Raw genomic sequence first — 23,250 nt, 5'->3', positions numbered from 1 at the left:
GGAATGCTATTCGGCCCTAAACAGAATGCTCAGTGGCAGATTACCTGCCTTGACCATGTACAGACTCAGTGAACACAGCCTGGTCGTGGAGAGAGGCCACTACAGGCAGACCTGGTTCCCCAGACAAGAAAGTCTGTGCACCCACTGCACACGGCAGGAGGTGGAAACTGAGCTGCACATTTAAACCACATCAGACAGACACTACCCACAGATTACAGCCTACCAAAAGGACTTTGAAAACATGGCTGATAACAAAAACACAGCAATGTGCAAACACAGCAGCAAGATTTGTGAACTGTTGTGACCAAAAAAGGGCGTCCAATAGAAAACAGCCACCGTGAAGGCTATCAATCACCAGTGTATTCTGCACCGACCATTTGCACTGTGCTGATATCTGTACACAGACACACTCACTGAACATACATACAGAACAAATATTTTTAAAAACGATTATTAAAAAAAAAGTTGTACTGTTTATATAGCTCTCACTAACTTTTCTTTTTAACTGCAAATCCACATATTTCTATTTTATTAAGTTATTTTTTTAATTATATGTTTAAATTTCTAACGACACAGTCAGAATTCTTCTATGTACATTGTTGTTTTTACTCTTGTTTTGGCAACGTATGTCTGTTTCCCATGCCAATAAATCTCCTCTGAATATGAATTTGAATAAATAGATAAAGAAATTGATATAGAGATAAATAGATAAACAGATAGATAGATAGACAGATAGATAGACAGACAGATAGATAGATAGATAGATAGATATAGATAGATAGATACTGTATATAGATAGATAGAGAGAGAGAGTGACAGATAAACAGATAGATAGATAGATAGAGAGAGAGAGATAGATAGACAGATAGATAGATAGATCCTGAATGGAATTTAGAATAAGTAGAGACAACAACATATGGAAATGCTCTAATAATATTTCATTGGAATTGATGATGAGCCTGTATTAGAGTCCAGATGTATGGCTGTTATCTTTTCTGAGGACCTCCTCAGCAGGGGTCTGTTAATGATTATTGTCCTCAGGAAGTTGACAGAATGATCTGCTGTTACAACAGCAGAGCTCAGAGGTGTGCAGCTGCTGAGGTGGACAGATGTGTCTCAGCTGACAGATGTGAGCAGAGCTGGAACATCAGGAGAAAACAGGGGGGGGCGGAGGGAGGAGGAGGAGGAGGGGGGAGTCATCTGAGGAGAAAGTTCACAGTCTGCAGGAGAAGTCCACAGTGAGGGAACTACGCATGATGGCGGGGAAAGGACAGAGCCAGCTCCACGACCCATGGGAGTCGGACCCGGAGCCGGAGGTGGGCCCGGCTCGGGCGGCGCCGTCCACCCGCTCCTTCCCCTTAATCCAGGTCATCCACAGCGGACACTTCATGGTGTCGTCGCCGCACACCGACCCCGAACCGCGCAGGAGGGAAAGTGGCGAGTCGCTGAGGTACGACTTCGACACGGTGAACAGGACGTGGTGTCAGACCTACCGCTACCGCTCCGGCAGCCTGAGCATCGACCCCACTCTGACCCGCCTGTTTGAGTGCATGTCCCTGGCCTACAGGTGGGTCCCTGCTGCCTTCTCTGGAACCACGTGAAAACCTGCCTGAGCTCAGTTCAGCCGCTTCTTCTCCTGGAACTGCAGCCATTACTTTCAGTGGTTTAGTGAGCGTGTTCACGGCTCCATGTTTCACCAAGGACGAAAAACAAAGTTTAATGTCACTTGTTGTGGACGCTTGATAAAAAAGTAAAACAGATTTTAATTTCTGCACATAAACAAGTGTAATGAAGTGGATTGTTACATCTTCACAATGGTATTTTCAACTCCCTCTTGTTTATGGTAATGGGAAAGTTATGAATGCCATAATGACAACTGAGCGGATGTTGCCTTTAGTTTCCTTAACATTTCTACATTACAAATACTTGAAACTTGACATGCAGCCAGTGGTGGTCACCATGGACAAGAGTGAGGTGAGATTCTTCGACAAAATGTTTTTAGTGATATTTAATTTGAGCAATTTATCAGTACCATAATGAAAATTAAGTTGATTTCCCTTTAATTTCCTAAATTTGTCTGCAGTAAAACCTGACATACAGGTAGTGGGGGGCATCCTGAACAAGAGAGGTGCGACAATTATGATTACTTTGTATGATTTATTAAAAAATAATATTTAAAAACAGCAATTTACGAGGGCCATAATGAAAACTGAGCTGACTTTCTCTTTAATTTTCTAACAAGTTCTGCAGTAGAATCTGCTGAAGCTTGGCATGCAGACAGTGGTGGTCACCCTGAACAAGAGTGACATGATGCTTCAAGCACCTTCATAGCAACACCTTGGTTAGATGGCATTCATTTTCAAGCTGCTGGTTTTCACAATGACGGACCACATGGCCGCGGTTTCTTGTTTGCAGCAACTTATTTAGAAAAATAACCCAGCAGGGTATAATTTATAAGAATATGATCTTTCCCCGTGCAGGGATCTCCTCTCTAGATGTATTTTTAAGAGCCACAGACACAGAGAGAGCTCCACCTTCAACTATGCCAGGAATTTTATTTCTGCACATGCATTTCCCTTTTAAAACTGTAAAGTTAAATTTCAGTTTTCAGCCCACTGAGTGGTTTTGTTGGAAAAGAGAGGTTTTTGCAGCCTCTTGTGCAATAGCTTGGAAAATCTTAAGTGAAAACTGGACTTTGATACTAGTTGGCAGCACCGGGCAGACTACAGTGTAACTGAGGGAAAGCAGAGAAGATCCTGAAATGATGCCTTCCATTTATTTTAGTTGGCCCTTTGCTTTGACTTAACACTGTGCTTATTTCAGGTTATTACATATAAACTGTGTTAATGGAAAGATGAACCATGCTAGTTTGCATTTAGGTGCATATCTGGAGCACACATGCACCCTTGCAAAAAAATCTCCTGCTCTTACTCTTTAAAAACATCTTTCAGTTCGAGTTCCCAACAACAACTGATGCAGAGAAGATATTTTTCTTTCAAGCCACTTTGTATCAGTAGTTTCATGACAGTTGCACAATAACCCCTGAAGAAAGAAGGTTTCCGATAAAATCAGACCACGTTCCCCTTAAGGACTGTTGATGTGGAACTATAATGTGGAGCAGGTATAGCGCAGTTATTTGTCATTAACTGGACTGGTGTTAATGAGTTCTCATCCTGACAGCGATGACACTCCATTAAGAGCATGTTGAAAATGACTCCCTCTGGCTTCCTAGCAACTTCCCAAGCACCTCACATCATGGGGCCTCCTCTCAGCACTCAACAGGATGAGGGACACTGGAAAAATAGTGCAAGATGTTTGCAGTGCACTGGTGAACAAGCTGATTGGACACTATTAGTCAAAATCAGGACAGGTTTCTAACAGATGTGGCCACTGAGATTTTCCACTGTGTCATTTTTTTCTCCAAAGAGTATTTTGTCATTTGTCAGTGCCGCCGATCATGAAGAGAAAAAAAATATTGAACACTGCACATTTCCCACAAACAAATCATCAGCATCATCATTTTTACGTTGATATTCTTCAAAGACTTCTCTCCCTCTGTTGCAGTGGTAAGATCGTCTCACCGAAGTGGAAGTCTTTTAAAGGTCTGCGGCTGCTGTGGAGGGATAAGATTCGTCTGAACAATGCCATCTGGAGAGGGTGGTACATTCAGTGTGAGGCCGCCACTCTTCCCCTTCCTCATGATGGACAATGACGTTACACCAAAAGCAACAGAAATTGGAATAAAATAAATAAATAAATAAATAAATCCACACAAACTAGTGATTCCAAACTAAGGGATCCACTTTTTTTATAATAAATCTAAATTATTTTTTCTGATTTTCTTGCTATTTATCTGCTGTATCTTTAGATGGGGAGAGGAAGAAGAGCTCAGTGTGTGGCTTCGTCACCCCTCTAGAGGGCTCTGAGGGCGATGCCCATCGAAAGCCTCAAGTGAGTCCTCTGTTTTTTTAGGAATTTTTAAATAAGTCTTGTAGTATAAGATGGGTTCTTTTTGATTACATTATTAATGCATATTATTTTAGATGTATATTGCTGAGGCTAAATGTTTGTATTACAAGCTAATGACCCTGGACGTGTGTGATTTTAATATTTGTGTTCCACATCAACAGGCGATCGTGTTGGAGGGCAGCTACTGGAAGAGAAGGATTGAGGTGGTGATCAGGGAGTATCATAAGTGGAGGATTTACTATAAGAAGAGGGTGAGAGAACTCAATTTATATTTTGAGCTGTATGCTCGTGGCTCTGGGGATTGGATTGATATAACATTTTGTACTGATATACATACAAGATGTAGTCCTCTGACTGTAGGGATGGATTTTTCCTGTAAAATATCAAAATTTTATTATATTCATGTACCCTAACAAATATTTGCAAATTAACTAGATTAGCAAAACAACCATAAAGACATTGATTGATATATGTGTTGTAATGTCTCAACAACTCTTGTATGGTGGCCCTGAGAGCTCAACACATTACAACTTGAGAAGAAACACATGCAAATAGACACTATGAAGGGAGAAAAAATCTTCATCAATTTGACAACACAAGCACATGCTAACACATAATGCACGACAAACCCTAACACTGAATTATTTAAGAAACAGGCAAACGTCAAGTCTTTTTCAGATCAACATGTATTGTCTTTACTGTGGCGTTGTTGATCTGATAAAGATAAAGAACAGCTCCTTAACATGACGTTAGTCTGTTTCTCAATGAAGTGTATTTCGTCCGATTACTTGAATTGGTAGTCTAACATTATACACAGGGCTAATGCAAAGTTAACAGCATTTATCAGAAAAACAATATAAATTGTTAAAATAAGCATTTTCTTTTACACAATTCATAATTTTTAACACTGAGGGTCCGGGATAGTCAACATCGGTAAGTTCTTGAGACTCAAATAATGGCAACAAACAGCACAGGCAATTTTCATCCCTTTTTAGTGTCCCCTGGAAATACTTCAGATGTGTTGAGAGTATTTGCTTTGCGCTTTCTAGTTGCAGTGCATGTGTTGACAGATTGATGATGTTTTGCATGTGTTTTCTGAAGTTGCATTGCGTTGAGCTCTCTGGGCCACCGTCATTTTGGATTGATAGCTGTAAAATGTTGCACATATTAGCTGCAAACATTCGTGTCCCCAGCCGGATGCAGCTCAAATTTGAATTTGTTTTGTACTTTAGTTTGGGTCCAAACTCCTGCAAAAATAATGACATGATCAGTGCCAGTTGCACTGTTGTTAGCATGTCAACACACAAAACAAACACAGGGAAAACATTACCTGCTTCTACCACGTCTCTTTGCTTTGTCATCAATGAAACAGTTTCTCTTGCTCTCTCTTTGCAGCTTCAGAAAAAGAAGGATGATATTCTATCAATGCTGCAAGAGGTATGACAACACACATGTCAAGTCTCATTATTATCAACTCCTATCATGAAAAAAACACAAATGAAGAGAAACAATAATTTTCATCCTTGAAGGCTGAATTTGGCTAATAGGCCCAGATTCTGTGTGTGTGTGTGTGCGCGTGGGTGTTAACCTGCTGGCATTGTTTTATGTTTTTATGATCATCAAAGTCCAAACAGCCAATAGCCTCCCGTGATTAACTAGAGAGGGAAAAAACACTTAATAGAAACAGAAACGTGCAAAACGACTTGGTCCACCATTTGTAGTCAACTGACGCATTTCCTGCAGCGACAATACCTCTCTCACATCTTATCAGGCTTCATCTGTATTCAGGTGAAATAGCTGCAGAATTTAATGTCATCAAATCTGACCTAGTTCAGCGGTGGGCCCGTGAGTTTGACGTCACTGAGGCGAAAAACAAACAAAAGATCAAGAGGAAAAATAGGAGAAAAGCAAAGAGAGGGGAGGGACTGTGGCGAAGCACCTCATTCATGATCGTATACTCGTGCCTTCGCAAATCACGGCCCCACTATTACTATTCTTTCACCTTTCTGTTGCACTGGACGCCCACATTTGAACTGCGGTCACAGTTAAGAGCACGACTGTCTGTGTGTGTCTGCAGATCAAATTGTTTGTGTACTGTGCAGCACATGAAAAGACCCATGTCAGCACATATCTCAGCACATATCTGAAAGGTCAAAGATTCCTGGAGCTGCTTTTATGCTCCGTGTTCCCAAAGTGTTATCTCGCATTTGACTGAACCGATTATTTGCAGTGGCTGTAAAAACAACACCTGCAATATTCGCTTGAAATCCTAGAAGTTGTTATTGTAATGTTTGTTTAAGTCATTTACTTTATAACACTTTGCTGCTATCAAAGCCTCATTTGAAATTGAATTGGCTAAATAAAGTTAGTGTGTTTTTCCTCATAAAATCTTTTACATTCTGATTTAGGCAGGGACAATAGCTTTATAATCTTACACTAAATGTTGCCTTTTAACAGCTTTTGGTGATCACATCTTTTAGAGACTATTGTAAACTACTACTACACTGCCGGTCCTCATATTAAAACTTAGTCAATCATTTTAAGAGTGAAACAAAGTCCTCCCAGGCTCCTGAACCAGGTTATAAATAAAGGCTGTAGCAGGAACTCTGTGCTTCAACATGGGGAGTGGACCGTTCAACCAATCAGAAGTTTGTACTTTGATAGTGATTGAGTATTACTATTGATCTGTAGCCAGGCTACAGCTCTATAGATACCAATGTAGGTTGGTTGGGCGGTACTCCACAGTGAACCAGACTGAACTAGAATGTCACTCAATAGAGCACATTCCTCCACCAAGGTGCAACAGTTCCCTTAAATTCAATGAAGCTGCTCCAAATTTCACACACTCGTAAATATCAGTCTCCTAAATGTGCCGTTATATTCATTACATTACTGCATTGAAGGAGACGAAGCTCTGAGTGGGTCAATTGGTTGGCCTTGGTTTTAAGTTGTTTTTGTCTTTTCCTCTCTGTGAGTCATGTCTGTCTGTGTTGTTGACATAATGGATTATGTATTTGGAAGGTGTCTCTCCCATCCCCCTTCACTTTTTCTTTTCTCTCAACTTTTCTGACCTCTTTACTTTTTTGAATCAGAAAACTGCTCATCGTAAACGCAGGAACCTCGGTTTAAAAAGTGATTCCCTCAGAGCCACAGTTACACTTCACCATGTCCGGTATGTTCTGTGTGGTGCTGACAGGGCGTCTGGAGGAGTTGGGGTCGCTGCAGACCTCGTTACTGATTGGTAGAGCCATTTGAAAGTCTTTTCATTAGCATTATTCTTCATGGTAACAAACAATTTGGTAATATTTATAGGTTCCCTTTGCTCCAGAATGCAAATGATATATTTCAAACTATTGATTCTATTAAGAGGCATGATGAAGTGATTGTTTTGGGGGACATTAACAGTAACTGGCTTGATTGCTCTCCCACTAATGTATTTGTAACCGTAGACCTCACATAGAGAATCAATGAATCAGCCAGAGCAGATCATCTGTCCTCATCTCTGATCGTCTGGAGACCTGATGGGGGAATTCAATCAGATTTTTGTAACTGATCACTCTGTTATATTCAGTGTCAGGAAAACTTAAATGCCACTTGTCCTATGAAAACTATTAGACTGAGACAGTAGAATGTAAAATTTAAATTGTTTTATTCAATATATGACTCCTATTAATCTGAATAGATTTCAGTTAATTCCTTTTGTTGGTGATGGACTGTCTCTTATTCTGAATTGAGTTAAGTAAGTGATGAACATGCCACTGAATAAGAGTCAAAGGTAGACATCAGTTCACATCTTATCAGCCTTTTCAAACACACAGGTAAAGCCTAATATCACAGGAATGCATGTAAAACCAAAACAAAGACTACAAAATCCAAATACCATACAGTTTGTTATTATGCAGGATTTGTATAACCCCAGACTGTTCTGGAAACAAATGAACTGTATTCTCAATAAAACTAACCAAATATTATAAAACCAATCCAAATTCACCATATGATTATTTCTGATGCTTTCCCATGCTTTTAATCGGTTTTTGTTTTCCCCTATTTCAATACATTTTCCGTTAGAAAAATCATGTTCCATGATATACACTATTTTAGTTAAAGGAAATTAGTTTTGCTTCTCATGATGGTTTGGAAGCTAAAGTTGCTGCTCATTATAATTTATCCCCTTGCAGATTCATTTAATTTGTCTCTGTCTTCTTGTTTATTTCGATATGGCAATTACAGCTATACCTATTTCCCAAGATACTCCTGTGTAAACAATTATTTGCCAATTCCTATTTCTTATATTATTGCCAAAATCTTCAAAACATGTTTTCAGTCATGGTTCATCTACTACTACAGTCGAGGTTTCACCTCGATAATAGAACTGACCATTGTTTTACATATGAATCACTTTGAATTTAGAAAGTTTTTTCACTGGTGTCAGTTCATCTTCTTTAATTGTCTTTCATATTGTAGACAGATGTTTGGTTCCATTTTTCTTCATATCACCTCAGGCATATGCAGCATCCCTTCTTTTTTCACACCCAGAACTTTCTTCAGATGCAGGACGTTATAATACACAGCTCCATCAGACTGGTCTTATCTTCCTCTTTCAATTGCTTAAGAAAAAAACAAATTCATGACCTCATCTCAAGACAACTTGCTTTAATGCTTTTAATTTCTGTGTATACATCCATTCCTGTCTATTTGTGCTCTGTAATTGACTTATTATTTACGTCATTGGATCGAATCTGATTTTTCTCTGGGAGAGGCTGAGTGATCTGTGTATTTGTGTTGTATGTTTGTTGCATGTGTTTTAAAATTTTGTATTTGTGTTAAAAGCACCCTCCTGTATCCCCTTGCTCATATTCTCTGGTTCTTGAAGTCGAGGACGTTTGCTCTCTGGAGCAGTCCTGCAAATACTGCATCACAGCTATCTAGAGCGGAGGTGTGTCCCTCGGAATAATTTGACATGTCTAAGACAAATATTAAATAATATAAAACATGGAATGTTTCTGGCAACTTTTCATGGACCCCTGGCAGTGGTCCATGGACCCAATTTCGGAATCTAGAGGGATTGAGACATAGTGTTTTAGCATCAAGATCTCATATCTGCCTACATATTTTAATGTCAATATAATATCATTTCAGAATATTTGTTTATTTCATGCCACACATTTAATGCAGTGCACCACCCAGTTGTAGGAAAGCCCTTAAAAGTTTTTGAATTTTCCCAATCGGAAGTGAGAAATTTGGTGTCATTTTTCTTTTCTTCACCCAGGCAACAGCAGTTTGTTTTAGGCCTCAAGTCTTCCTGTTCACCCGCACGTGAATGTGAAAGTGCCACCAGAATTAGGTCAGGGACAAAGGCCCGCTGCTCTTACTGAAACGGTGAGACATCAAAATAAAGAAATGAACAAAGGCGACATAATGAGAATCTGTGAGGGGCTAGTGTTTTTGAACAATATGTCAAAAGTGCTTTTTCATCATGCACTGTATTTACACGCAGGGACACACACATGCATATATGCACACAGCAATCTTACCTCATTTCTGCTGGTTTTCACTTATATTCTCCCGCAAAGAAAAATAATCGAGGGGTGAATAAATAAATTACCAGCGGGTATGTCGTGTGCTAAGACGTAATCAAAACTGTTCACGCCTCCGTCTGGGCTTCCCTATAAATGTAGCGCCACACTTCCAAAACTGAGGGAAAAACCTGAGTCAAGAGCTTCATTCTCTGTGAGTTTCGTTAACTGGGTTTAGAGAAGAGAACAGACCATTGGACTGAATTGCTGTTTGGCTGGCTGGATTTGATAATGGATACATTGATCCAATATGCTATATGTATGTAATTTTGTATGTGGATTCAATTGGGCTTGCTGTTTAGATATTTGTATTTTAGTAACTGGATCCATTCATTTTAAATACGAAGGGAGTTGGGTGTGTATTATTACATTTTTGTTTTTACCATTAATGCTGGATGTATTCAGGTGGGGCTAAATTCCATCAATGCACTATTCTGCATTCAGGCCTTCGCAGACCTGTGTGCAGGGCGCCCTCTGATGGATGGATCAGACATTGACTGTTGTTCTCTGTGGCTGATGTGCTGCAGGGTCAGATCGGCCAGGCCAAGCTGGACAAATGGAACAATCAGATGTACCAGGAGCCTGAGGCAGCTCCGGTGGCGGCCCACATGTTTGACCTGGACTGCCTTCTGTCTGACATCTCTGACACCCTGTTCACCATGACGCAAAAACCATGCGCCTGGGACAGCGACCAGCACGACAGTAAGTAGTCATTACACTGTGACTTTGCCCCCAGCCTCAAATATAATGTAAAGGATAGATCACATATACTGTATGTATGCAATATAGAATGATATATAATGAGATGTGAATTTCCAATCTTTGGATATACAGTGATACTGTTAGTTATACTTTATGTTTTAAAGCTTGTAAAAATTATTATTTTCAAAAAAATGACTTCTGCATTTAGTGAGGACATATAATGCTGCAGGCACCAATCAGGATTTTGTATTTTTGAATACAGTTCTGTGATAAATTCTCTAATTCAAACAAATCTGATCAAATCACAAACATACAGCCCTGAAAAATCTTTAGATTTTTGCAGTGATACATTTGGTTGTTGCTTATTTAGTCATGACTATTTAAGGGAGTTTTTTTTATTTGTTTTCTATTTATATTCATTATTTTATTAATATATTTGTTTTCTTTCTGAGATAACTGATACCAGACTCATTCTATAACTGTTCATTCAATGTAAGATCACAGCCAGGAGAGGTTAGCGTAGTCCAGCGTTAAGACACAAAAAAAGTAAACTATGTACATTTATCATCCTCAATTTCAACTAAACCACCGAGAAATAGTCAACAAATACACAGCAACTTTCTGTTTTTACTCTTTTTGAGTAGAGTAACTTTTATTATATTTATTTAATTTGATCAGACCTTAATTTAAAGTTACATTTAGCAATAAACTCTTTACAAATCTATTAATAACACTAATGCTAACATGAAGCACAGTGAAGGTAGCATCATGACTGAGGAGCTGATGTGCAAATGTATCTGTGTATCATATTTACTTATCTTCTTGTCAGGGTCATGAAGATAATTACCTGCTGCATCACCACCTTCCACTGGTTGTCAGCTGGTGATGCAGCAGGAAAATGACCCCGAACACTGACGTAAAACAGAAAACTCACCTGTTAGAGTGGCCGAGGCACTAAGGCATCAAGAGTTTACAGGAGACATCTCAAGAACATGTCTGAGCTGAAGCATGTGGGTGGGAATAATTGACATTGTTCAGGTCTGATCCGCAGCTGCAGAAAACAACGACCAGTTAATAAATCAAAGAGTTCACCTAATATGTCACCAGCACAATGAAAGTTAAATGCAGGCTAGTTCACAGCAACCAGTTAATGGAGAAAAACAGGTTATTCTAAATCAATTAATCAATCTAATCAATCAAATTTTATTCTTATAGGCTATATTCAAAAATCCGAGTTTGCCTCATGGGGTTAAACGAGGTGCGACATCCTCTGCCCTTAACCTTCGACTAGAGTGAGGAATGCTTCACAGACTTTGTCTTGTCACTGTGATGAAAAGGACAGACATTAGAGATCGATAATGATCTTTTCATCTGCCTCTCTGCAAGAAAGCAAATTAGTGACACATTGACAGATGCACTCACACACATTTTTTCTATCTCGTTGTCCTTCCTCTTCAGCCTACACCAGCAATGCTGATATAATGCAGCCAGGGGTGACTCCGCTGCAGCCCAACCTGGATGATTTCATGGATATACCAGGTACTCTCTGTCTGTCTTCCAGTGGTATCTTCACATGTTGTGGCAGCAGATCAGTCAGATTTAGCTTCTTATCTCATCCATGGTGTTTCAGCTGCTCATCTTTGTCCTGCAGAGTTAATCATTTAATCACAGTTTGATGTTTGTGAACTTCAGTCAGCGCTGAGAATTGCTTTTCTTTTGCAGGGATTATAAAATTAGAAACACTGCAGAAAAAAAACTTTTTTCGTTTTCATTATTTTCCAAATTAAATTGGTTAAATAAATAAAATAGTCTGGTGTTAAGTTTTTAAAAATAAATGTACAGCTAATTGTTTTTCCTGATCATAAAAATCTGACCTCGAATGGCACTCCTCTGTGGATGTGCTGTGTCTGCAGTATATTATTTGGCCCACGGGGGTTAAAGGGGGGTCAACAGAAGGGAGGAGCTGAGGGAGGGGGAAGTGAAAGAGGATGTATTTAACTGTGACCCCCGGCTCTGACACCAACTATAGGGCAAAGGATAAATAAAGGGATGGGCAGGGAGGTTTCCTTCTCTAAAACAGTGATTCTTAACTTTGGGGTCCAGACACCTCATGGGTGTTTGATAATCACTTGGGCTCACCTGATGGTTGAGGAGAAAAAAGAAATATACTTAAATATTCAAAATAAAATTACATATTTTAGACTGGAAATAGTTATATCTGATAAGGAGATTGTGTTTTCATCTTGATTTCATGATTGTTACCATGGCAACTACTACTTTATTGATTTCCATGAAATGTTGTGTACGAGTTGAGGATAATAATAATAATAATAATAATGACTTGAATTTATAAAGCGTCTGTCACGGGACCCAAGGACAAGATAGAAGAGAAAAGACAGAAGAGAAAAGAAAAAATAAAAAATTTTTGCAGCAGTGTGGAGCATTAACTGAGGCCAAAGGCAGAGGTTGTGCTTGAGGAGTTTTTGGAAGATTTCGACAGATTCAGCGTTGCATATTTCGACAGGGAGAGAGTTCCAGAGGGCGGGGGCTCCGACACTGAAGGCTCTGTCTCCAAAAGTTCGGAGTTTGGTGTTGGGGATGGAGAGCAAACCTGAGTTCGATGATCGTAACCTTCTGAGCGGAGTGTAGGCTTGGATGACGTCGGTTAAATACAGTGAGGCTAGGGCATGGAGAGATTTGTAAGTGAGAAGTAGTTTGTAGTTAATGCGGGCCTTTATCAGGAGCCAGTGGAGGTGAATGAGGGTTGGGGTGATGTGCTGCCAGGGCTTAGTGTGGGTGAGAACTCTGTCGTCGGAGTTTTGTACATAGTTCTGTATTCAGTAATCCAAGCAGGAGGTGATGAAGGCGTGGGTGAGGGTTTCTGCCACGGGAGTTAGGGCCGGAATCTGGAAATATTTTTGAGGTGGAAGAAGGCGGATTTGGTGACAGATTTGATGTGGGATGATCAAAGAAAGAACACATTCAATTCCAAAGCAGATCTGGATAAACAAGTGGATCCAGGTTTTGGGATCCTTGGCAGAGCAAGGCTAATGTCCTTGCCCCCTCTTGCTCCAAGCACCCAACTACTGTACATCTACATGAAATCGTCTGAACCAGGGATTTGGTTTAGAATGGGTTCTATTGAGTGTGTTTGTGAGAGTGAAAGTCACATTAGTTAGTGCCTGAGAGGACAACAGTGAGTGATGGGGCAAAAAAAATCAAACTGTCTTTACAAACAAAAAATGATTATCTTAAATTTACCATTTCAAAAGCAGGGAACCGCTTTTGACAGTTGTATCATCTCCCTCTGGGGGGCCGGACGACCTCTGTTTCATGAGCTGTGGAAGCAGCTCTGATATATAATATACTGACATCATTTTGAAGGTTGCCTCTGTTTGTGTGAAGGTTTAGATTCAGCTTTATTTTTTCCCTCCCATAATACAGCATAGGTGGGAACAAAAATTCTGTGCTCCACAGATCAGAGCGCAGGTGACATTGACAAACACACACACATTTAAAAGTCATTTAGTCTAAAAACATATGAGGAGAACTCAGCAAGCAGTCAGGGAACTTTCTGCTGTATTTTCTGTGCATTTGTCATCCTTTAGAGAAAGGGATCCACTGCAACCAAGTGGTGAAACATTTAGTTTTAGTGCAAAATAATGAATTATCTACTGACTGACTCCTGAATCCTTTTATAAATTAATACTTGTTAATATGTCCCCCAGACTGTGAGAGGCAGGAAATGTTTTTTTATATAGCCTCAGGCTGCTCTGGAGACAGAACAGCTCGCCTGCAGCAAGACAAAGTCAGCAGAGAAGCTTCATACAGGACAGAGGAGGCAGGCTGAGGTTTAGGTCCTAGCTCAGGGGCACGTTGGCTGTGGTTGTTGTGGCCTGCTTGTGAAGCAATCCAACAGCCCTCTGGCTACTACTAAGTTTGTGAAAGACACATACATCCTACAGTCCACTGTCGTAATGCAGTGTGTGTGTGTGTGTGTGTGTGTGTGTGTGTGTGCGTCACTTCCATGAAGTAAATGTTGAGAAATTAAAGTGAAAGTGAAAAAAAAGTCCTGTATCCGCACCTGAGCCGGATCCGCACCAGAATTCAACTTGTCCTTCCTTTCGTCATGCTCCTCCCAAAGATTTCATGGAAATTGGTTGAGTAGTTTTTGCTTAATCCTGCTGACAAATTAACAAACAAACAGACAAACAAAATGAAAACATAACCTCCTTGGTGGAGTTGACAGCATGTGCTATTTATTCACAAATTGATTTTTATTGTTAAAAAAAGGCATTTTGTTAATTGATTTTAATTTAGACATTACACATCCCATGTTTGTAGTAGGAGTATGGACCAAACTGGACAGGTACTGTTGGAGAATAGATTATATATGATTTAACCAGGAATCCATTGTACCCTAATAAACAAGTGAGGCGACAATATATTGTCAGAAATGTAGTATTCTGTGTGGTTTGAGATGAATATGCACTTTTTTCTCATTGACTCAAATTCAACAAGACAAGAACTTTTTTTTCTGTATTTTTATAATTTCCCTCGTCGCAGCAGTGTCAGTGTTCAGAATGTGAGATTAACAGTGTGAGTGTTTTCCTCAGATATCTTTATGAACTACAAGGACCAGCCCATTGAGCAGACTGGTTTTGCTGACTGCAGTTTTTTCCAGAGCTCATCCAGCACAGCATTTGCCAATCTGTCTTCTGAGAGTTTATCTCAGCTGTCCTCATCCAATACTCAGCCGGACCAGACAAGGCCAGGCCAGGGCTGCAGCGAATACCACTCGTCCAGCATCGGATCAGAAGCCATGTCATATGGACACCAGATGTACCCCAATTCACCTGTTTCTATAGCGTTCACCACCAGCATCGAGCAGCCGGCCACTATGGCCACTATGCCTTTTTTGCACTCACCATCCCACAAGTTTGGCAACTACACGACGAACAGTGTGACCTCCACTGTCATCACCCACACCGCCTCTACCATGGGGGCCCAGGGCTCTGTGCAGCAGGGTCACAGCTTCCCACTCATGGTGGATACACACGCCCAGACTCCCTGCCACTCTCTCGGTTACCCTGCCGACATGTCTGACCCGCTCCAGGCGACGCTGCCCTCTGTCGCCACAGCCCACTGCTTCTCAGTCCCGAAGCAGGTGGCCGTCCCTGGGGTCAGGGGGAAGCACAAGAAAAAGACGGGGGGAGCGAGGATAGTTGGTCCCTCTATCGCTCCATCTGGCTCCCAGTTTATTGCCCCCGCACCCACTAGCTGCCTCGCTCAACTGCTCTCCGGTGGCCGGGAACGTGAGTCAGCTCACTACAACATTCTGGCTTTAACATCAGTTAATCAGAAAAAAAAGTAGGTTTTTTTTTGTGAGGAAAAAGAAGTATGGGTTTTGTGTTTTCAGGGAAACCATCGCTGGGATTGGACTCAACTCTAGTGACAGCCAAAGGTCAGAGGTCATCATTGCCCAGCTCCACGGTAAGACTGTCACATTGTGTTGATACAGTCAGTGGCTGGGTACAGCATGTCTGCGTCAAACAACCTAAGGGAATAGTTAGACATTTTGGGAAATGCTATATAATAATAATGATAATCTTTATATTAACAATAATAATAATAACATTTATTATTATGCCCCTCTCCTATCTAAATGATAAGTTTGAAGCTACACTCCAGTATTTTATCATTACTCTGTGTATTACCTCTTATGTTCGGTTTGGGGTCATCTTCAATTTAAACTTCAGCATTTTTACTTTATAGCTTTTCATAATGGTACAGAATTGCTCCCAAACATTGTTTCAAACAAGTTTCAGAAACAGACAAGGACACATTTGATCCGTCTGGGTTCTTAGACACCAGCTGTAAATGCTGTAGATGATCAGAGGTATGAAACCTTGATTCTTTGTGCTCCAGTGACCCCTGCTGTTCAACTAACCCTGAATGGATTAGTATATATTTGTATAGCCCATATTCACACATCACAATTTGCCTCAAGGTGCAACAAGGTGCCTTTAACGGTCGACTACATTTAGAAGAAACCACCTAAAAAAAGAGTTTAACAGCATAAAAAACAACCTCAGACAGATCAATGATTCCTAAAACAACAAATTGCAAATTCAGTGTTAGTAAAATTTGGTCTCATCAAGTCTGTAAGACTCATATTAGAAAACTGGTAAAATCCTAGATATCAATGGGAAAAGAATGGAGTAATATAATGATTAAGACTTCGTCGTATGAACACATGGGTTGGGTAGAATCAGTGATGGGGAAGAACAAAATATAAGGTATATTTGTTTATTAATGGCTATACATCCCCAAGTGTCCATAGTTTTATTGTATTTCATTTTATGTTAATGGTGGGTTGTCCTTTATTGTGTAAATGATCTGTGCTGAATCTGCGCTGTGGTACACTTGACTGATTTACTGTAAAAAAAAAAAAAGAGATTATCATGAAACTTAATGATTTTCCAAGAGAAAGAAACAAAACATCAAATGTATAAACTAAAATGCTAAATGCTTGATTGACTTCCTCTAACGGGCATTGTGTAGAACATCATCCTAAGTAGAGGTTGTGTGTTTAGCAGTCAAGCCGCAGCGCACATGTTGGAGGAGCAGCTTCGCAGCTGCAGCAGGTAGCCGGCTGGCCTGTGGGGATGTCCGTGTTGACGCCTCTGCACGGCCAGAGTGCCGCCCTGGGTCACAGCAGACCTCACGCCAGCACCTCCGGGTGCCTGGGGGTGTCTACCCTGCTAGCCCACGGCTCTGCACATACCGGCACAATCCTCCTCATTCCCAAGACTGAGAAACTGTCTCCTGTCCAGCTCTACGGCACCGACAAGAGCAGCTTATCTGGTGAGGCCCTCAGAACTTTTATTTTCTAAATGCACTTAGGATTCACATTTTGTAAAGAAATAATGAATCAGCTTGTCAAAGATAAATAGAAAGAAAAATATAATCTGACTACTGGTTTAGAAAAAATAAAATGCTTTTATTCAACTTTCTTATCAACTGATTAGAAATTAATTAATTAATCATATAACAATTGACCATCTTTTATGAGTTTTGGATAATTACCACACAGTGTGGTGTGTTATGAATGACTGTCACACGTCTCACTCGCCCCCTGGTGGCTGGCTGCAGTATCTGTCATATATATTGGTCACCCTGCCTCCTCCATGTTAGGGGATATTTTCCAAACTAAAAAGTCAAAAATCCAATCAAAGATGACATCTGTCATTTAACATAGTTCTTGTCACATTGATGTTTGTTCAATTGTTCATATGTCCATTATGTTTTGTTTGAATTAGTTATCTGAGGCTATAAAAATGGGGTGAAACGTCAATATTTACAGCTGAGACGATTTTGATACTGTGGCTCTATCCCCTGATCACTACCATATAGACTCTGGCTCCAGATTATCAGTGCACAATGGCCGTGTTCTTATCCGCGATATTTAAGCTTCATTTCAGGATAGTGGGAGGAAAATGGAGATGCGTCATCCATCTTTATAAACAGATAATGGCACCTTTCAACACATCTATATTTGTTCCTCTGTGTTCTCATCTATTGTGAGTGGGTAAGTAGCCAAAAGGTCAGGTTGAATAAAGATTACTGTAGAAGTCACAGCACGAACAATCATAGTATTGGATGAAAAGATGATGGAAAGCAATATAAATCAGATTACTCTGCTATCCAGATTTTAAGGTACACAGTACAAAGCAGAGATTATGGTAAAGAAAATGTACATTTGCAGGAGTCATCCATGTACACATGATTTTAATAAAACGTTTTTATCTGTTTGTTTTAGTTAATTTTGCAGAACATCCAGGGAGAACATCAACACCAAACCCTTTGGACAAAGTCTCCAACCCAGAGTCCCCACAGTCAAGCTTCTCAGTCCATGGAAAGATAGAGTCAAGTAAGGTAATACATACTCATCTCATTCAGGCTGCTGTTTAACAGGACATGAAGCCATTGAACTTCCATGTTGAATGTTAAATATGTGAAAAGTGAAAAGTAAAGAGAAACTGTTCCAGCTCGTCAATCTCAGTGCACATTTCTAAAAATGATGTCTGCAGCAAACCGAGACCAGGAGGATAACTCACATCTCAGCAGAGCAGAAGAGGCGTTTCAACATCAAACTGGGATTTGACACTTTACATAACCTTGTGACAACACTCAGCTCTCAGCCAAGCATAAAGGTACTGTGAAAAGATGTGCCGCTGCATAGATACTGTGGAGATGTGCTGAGAGGTGGAGGCCACACTGCGTGGAGCTGATGCAGAGTTGAACAGGACAACTTGAATGAATGCAGATGATAACAGACCTTATTATTAAGAATGTAACCGCAGATATATTTAGTATTTGTGACTAACTGTGGTGCTCAGTATGGCTGACGTGGTGATCCTCTGTGTGCCGTCGCAGATCAGTAAAGCCACCACACTGCAGAAGACGGGCGAGTACATCGGTAAGATGCAGCAGGAGAGAGCTCAGCTGCACGAGGAGGCTCAGAGACTCCGAGAGGAAATCCAGCTCCTCAACTCTGCCATCAAGTGAGACCTTTAGCTCGGCCTGACTTCTACTGTCTCTCACACTGTGTGTGTGTGTGTGTGCGTGTGTGTGTGCGTGCATCAATATGAGTGTAAGTATTTCCATTAGGATTGTTGGATATTCTGCAGTTATGATGAACACTTTACTCTCTACAAAGAAATATTTTGTAATATATTTGGCTATATGAGTATTCAAGAATAATTTAGTAATATTACAAGAACAAAGTTATAATATTATGAGAATAATGTCTTAATTGAGATGAAATAACATTTCAAGAATAAAGTAAAATACATTTTTGGGAGAAAGCTGCAGGGAGAGCTCGCCGGAGATTCATGAGGCAATGTCCTCCTGGTTCCTTTTGCAGAATACTCCGTTTCTTACACAATCTTTTCTAAGACCTGATACTTGAAATGAAATGTGATGCTGTTGTGACAAAAGATATTTTGTTATATGTGAAACTTATACCAAAGTACAACGAGACAGGATGCTCCACATTCCTCCGTTTAACACAGACAACAGGCTGAGCTCTCCATCTAACATGACATATAGCTTGAAGTTATGACTTTATTCTTGTAATATTACAATTTTAATTTAAAAATCTCTGATTTCTTTTTCTCCTTAAGCGGCCCTATTACTCTGTCGAATAGAAGCATTGTTTTATATTCATGTGATATAAATTAATGATCAGCTGAAGTCATTACAACTGCTAGAAGAAAGTGATAATGAAATTCACTAGTCGTGTTACAGATATGTTCGTCTAATGCATCCTGAACAGTGTGTGTCTGTTGTGGTACGGGGGCTGTTGACTCACTGTGTGTGTGTGTGTGTGTGTGTGTGTGTGTGTGTGTGTGTGTGTGTGTGTGTGTGTCCGTGCAGTGCATGTCAGCAGCAGCTACCAGCCACCGGCGTGCCCATCACACGGCAGCGCTTCGACCACATGCGGCAGAAGTTCAGAGAGTACGTCCGGGTGCAGACTCTGCAAAACTGGAAGTTCTGGATCGTATCCCTGTGAATGTAAATCTGCAAGTTAATTAAAACAGACATGACTTTAAAAACTTACCTAATCTGCATAAAACTAATTCAGCAGTATAATTAAGCGCTGTGTACTAAATGTACCCCTCTGTTCCTGCCTGAGCATCTTATGTTTCAGTACTGTAGTTGGCTGCAGCATTTGATTTGGCTTCGTCAGTCTTTTGGAGGAATTTCAAATTATGTCTCGTTCCCTAAAACCTTTATCCAAGAATCCAAATGAGCTTATTACACTGAGTATTGTTCCAACCTGGACAGATACTGAGAAAGATAGTGTTTATAAATTAAATTATGGCAGGGAAAATCTCCTCTTAAATTTAGCCTTTGGTCCGGTACATACTGAATGGTAAATATCCAAACTTGGGTTTTATTATTTCAGTGAAGTTTTAATTCAGACAAAGCACATGATCATTCCAGGCCTTGTCAGGGAGATAAAACAACTGTGTGCGTTGGTTTAAAAAATTATTATGTAAATGTAATACATAACTCTTCTCTTAGTGATCACCTAATCCATTACTGCTGCCCTCATCTTGGAGGCAAGATTAGAAGATTAGATAATGATTTTATCATGTTTGTGTGTTGCACAAAAACACCTCGAGGGGGTTTCTTCTCCATGAATATTAATATATTTCCTGATGGTTCCTTTGGAGATTGTGCTTTTCTCTTGATCTGCTCTTAAAGTGTCCTTATTTAAATACAAAGGTTTTCCAAGAGGATGCTTTCTCTCAGATTCAAGATAAGCAACATTTACCAGCTCCTTGTTTTAATCACATGAAAAGACCACAACCAACATTATATTAATATTAATACAAAACTGGGGGATCACTCAGAAGAGCATATAGCCCCGCCAGGCCTAACAGCTCCCTGTAATACAATAAGGCCACATCAAAGTATACACACTCATAGAAATCAGTTCCCTAAATTGTCCAGATTTTATCAGTATCCAATTGTTATAAATTGTTAGATGACAAAAACACCCTGGAGTGAACGGGTTCTTGTCTGACCCATACTGCATCCTTCCACTAAGTTATGTGGTAATCCATCCAGTAGATTTTGTTCAATACTAAATTACTAATAGACGAACAATGTTGAGGTAAAAATGTTTAAATGCATCAGTGAGCCACATCATTGCACTGAACATGTTCCGGACTATGGTCCCTGTAGTTTATTTGATCCACATTCACAAATCTGCTGCTGCACCTACTGCACCAAATGTGTATCAATCTGGAAATAGTGCTTTTTTTAATGAAACTATATTTTTATGAGATTATTTTAAAGATTTATGTCTGCAGTAAGAACCAGTGAGAATTGAGTACCAAGTCAAAACATATTGAGATTGTTGGCTTTATTCTTTTTTGGAGGAATTAAGCTTTATATTTAGATTCAAACACTATTTAACACTTATCTTGAATTCACATTTTCTATGGGCCCTTCCTTAACTCAGCATCAGTTCAGTGTCATCATAGAGCCGCTGTTCGAGTCCTATAATGCAATGGTGTCCACTGCCAGCGCCGAGGACCTCTATAGATCCACCCTGTCCTGGCTGGACCAGCACTGCACCCTGCCTTCCCTCAGACCCAGTAAGTCCAGTCGTGATGTAAAACCAATATTTTCAACCAACAGTTTGATCATAATGCCATCCCTCCATGTGTTTTCCTTTCTCCATATCTGAAAGTTGTCTTTGTCATGTCTCATCAGTGGTTCTGAGATCACTCCGCCAACTGAGCACCACCACGGCCATCCTGACAGACCCCAGCCTCCTCCCAGAGCAGGCCACCCTCGCCGTCACCCAGGGCGACCCCTCTGCTGCCCCGGACAACTCCTTACAGGCAACCACCTGGGACAATGTACACCCCATGTGACCCTGAAGAACACACCCAGTGGAACACAGTGTAAAGGAGACAGAGAGCCAGAGCGGAGCCTGGAATGATTAAAAAAATCGTCCCACCTCTTCTGAGACTGTTAATAAGTATATTCCATATAAAACTCACCAGCTGCAAAAAGAATGTATACGTTATGGGCCTAAAAGCTTGTTATATGCTTAAAAGCTGTAATTGTTTCTCTGCCTCAGTGTTCTTTGTCAAAGCAGAAGTTCATGAGTTGAAAGAAAAGTCAGTTACTGAGGAGAATTCAATCGCTGTTAAAATAATCTGTTTACATTAGTTGACAGCTGCATTTATTATCTATTATTGTGACGTCACTGCTTTATCTTTTCTGTGTTACTGCCTTCAGTTTCCGACCCTTCCTCTGTGTAATGTGTCTGACTACAACTCCCATTTATCTAAAGCTCAATTTGGAACCATACATCAGGAAATGTATCAGGAAAATGAACAGAGGTATTTTATAATATTAGCTTCACAGCAAGTAGGTTCTTGGTTTGAATCCCGGTTCGGTCAGGGACTTTCTGTGTGGATTTTCTCCTTGTGTCTGCATGGATTTTCTCCAGGTACTACAGTTTCAACCCCACAGTCCAATGAGCTTCAAATGGGGTATAGGTTAATCGGAGACCCTAAATCGACCATAGGCATGAGTGTGAATGGTGTTTTTTCTTTTTATATATCGGCTATGATGACCGGGCAACCTGTCTAGGGACCCCGCCTCTTTCCGAAATTGGATTGGGATTTGGTGCCGCTCCCCGTTGCACCATGACATAAATAATGGATGGATGGCTCTTAAAGTGGAGTCTGCAGACCACCAGGACTCATTACATGTGACACATGGTCCAGGCTCAAATGAAAATTATACTACCATATACTTTTATGCTAGACTAAGGACAGGTGCTCTGTTTTTAGATTTTCATGTCAGTTTTGTCCAAAACCATAACATGAAATATATTACAGGGTCCCTTAGAACCAAGAAAAAAGTTAAACTATGGCCCTGACTTATGTGAAATTCAGTATCCCATTGGTACAGAAAGCAACATACAGACATAATAACAGTCTAATAAATTATTATAAAGAACACAAGCATTCAATTGAATAAAAACGGTATTAAAACAGGTGCTTAAATGTAAAAGTACATTCAAAACAGTCCTGGAGTTGAGAGGAAAACCTCTTTGGTACATCTATTTCTCACAAGGCTCCGTTCTGCTTTATGCAGGGTTGAGAAAAAGGTTGCTTAGAACATGGGCTGTGTCCGAAATCACCACTAACCCATACTCACTATGTAGTGGACTGAAAGTGTTTAGACCTCGCATGGGACATGTCACAGTTTTCAGATTTGCTTTACAGCAGGGTGAGGCTCAGGAGATTCAGCTGGTCGTCCACTTACCAGAAGGTCAGCAGTTTGATCCCAGTCTCCTCCATTCTGCACGGTGGAGTGTCTTTGGGCAAGATGCTGAACCCAAAATTTCCCCTGACAGCTGTGTCATCTTCCTTCTGTATGTCAAAATAGCTGCAATGAAAACAGC

The 23,250-nt window shown here is 40.3% G+C and overlaps 1 protein-coding gene across 3 annotated transcripts; it reads left to right on the top strand.

The window, feature by feature from the left end:
• The first annotated feature begins 1,194 nt into the window (after nt 1–1,194).
• LOC109628340 (carbohydrate-responsive element-binding protein) lies at nt 1,195–22,836 on the top strand. Of its 3 annotated transcripts, none has more exons than XR_002202647.2 (16): nt 1,195–1,567; nt 3,565–3,671; nt 3,869–3,951; nt 4,131–4,220; nt 5,365–5,406; nt 10,073–10,247; nt 11,706–11,786; nt 14,864–15,562; nt 15,667–15,740; nt 16,844–17,114; nt 18,070–18,185; nt 18,341–18,463; nt 18,687–18,814; nt 19,689–19,812; nt 21,297–21,421; nt 21,540–21,680. XR_002202647.2 is itself a non-coding variant. In XM_020085409.2 (16 exons), exons 1-16 carry the CDS (start codon nt 1,254–1,256, stop codon nt 21,701–21,703), a joined length of 2,721 nt encoding a protein of 906 aa, XP_019940968.2. In that variant the 5' UTR covers nt 1,195–1,253; the 3' UTR covers nt 21,704–22,836. The 3 variants fall into 3 exon arrangements, 2 of the variants coding, with proteins under 2 accessions (XP_019940968.2, XP_019940969.2); XM_020085409.2 differs by having other exon boundaries at nt 21,292–21,421; nt 21,540–22,836; XM_020085410.2 differs by having other exon boundaries at nt 16,847–17,114; nt 21,292–21,421; nt 21,540–21,995.
• The last annotated feature ends 414 nt before the right edge of the window (nt 22,837–23,250 follow it).

The sequence above is a fragment of the Paralichthys olivaceus genome, chromosome 15, assembly GCF_024713975.1.
Source record: "Paralichthys olivaceus isolate ysfri-2021 chromosome 15, ASM2471397v2, whole genome shotgun sequence".
Taxonomy (NCBI): Eukaryota; Metazoa; Chordata; class Actinopteri; order Pleuronectiformes; family Paralichthyidae; genus Paralichthys; species Paralichthys olivaceus.
Note: the sequence above shows the minus strand (reverse complement) of the source record. Positions and strands in the feature narration are given on the sequence as shown.

Bases quoted from the DNA above. Each gene is read 5' to 3' on its own strand.
- LOC109628340 (XM_020085409.2), top strand. From the start codon at position 1,254: ATGATGGCGGGGAAAGGACAGAGCCAGCTCCACGACCCATGGGAGTCG. The intron at 15,563-15,666 runs GTGAGTCAGCTC...TTGTGTTTTCAG, and splicing joins GCTCTCCGGTGGCCGGGAAC to GGAAACCATCGCTGGGATTG. The intron at 18,464-18,686 runs GTACTGTGAAAA...GTGCCGTCGCAG, and splicing joins GCTCTCAGCCAAGCATAAAG to ATCAGTAAAGCCACCACACT.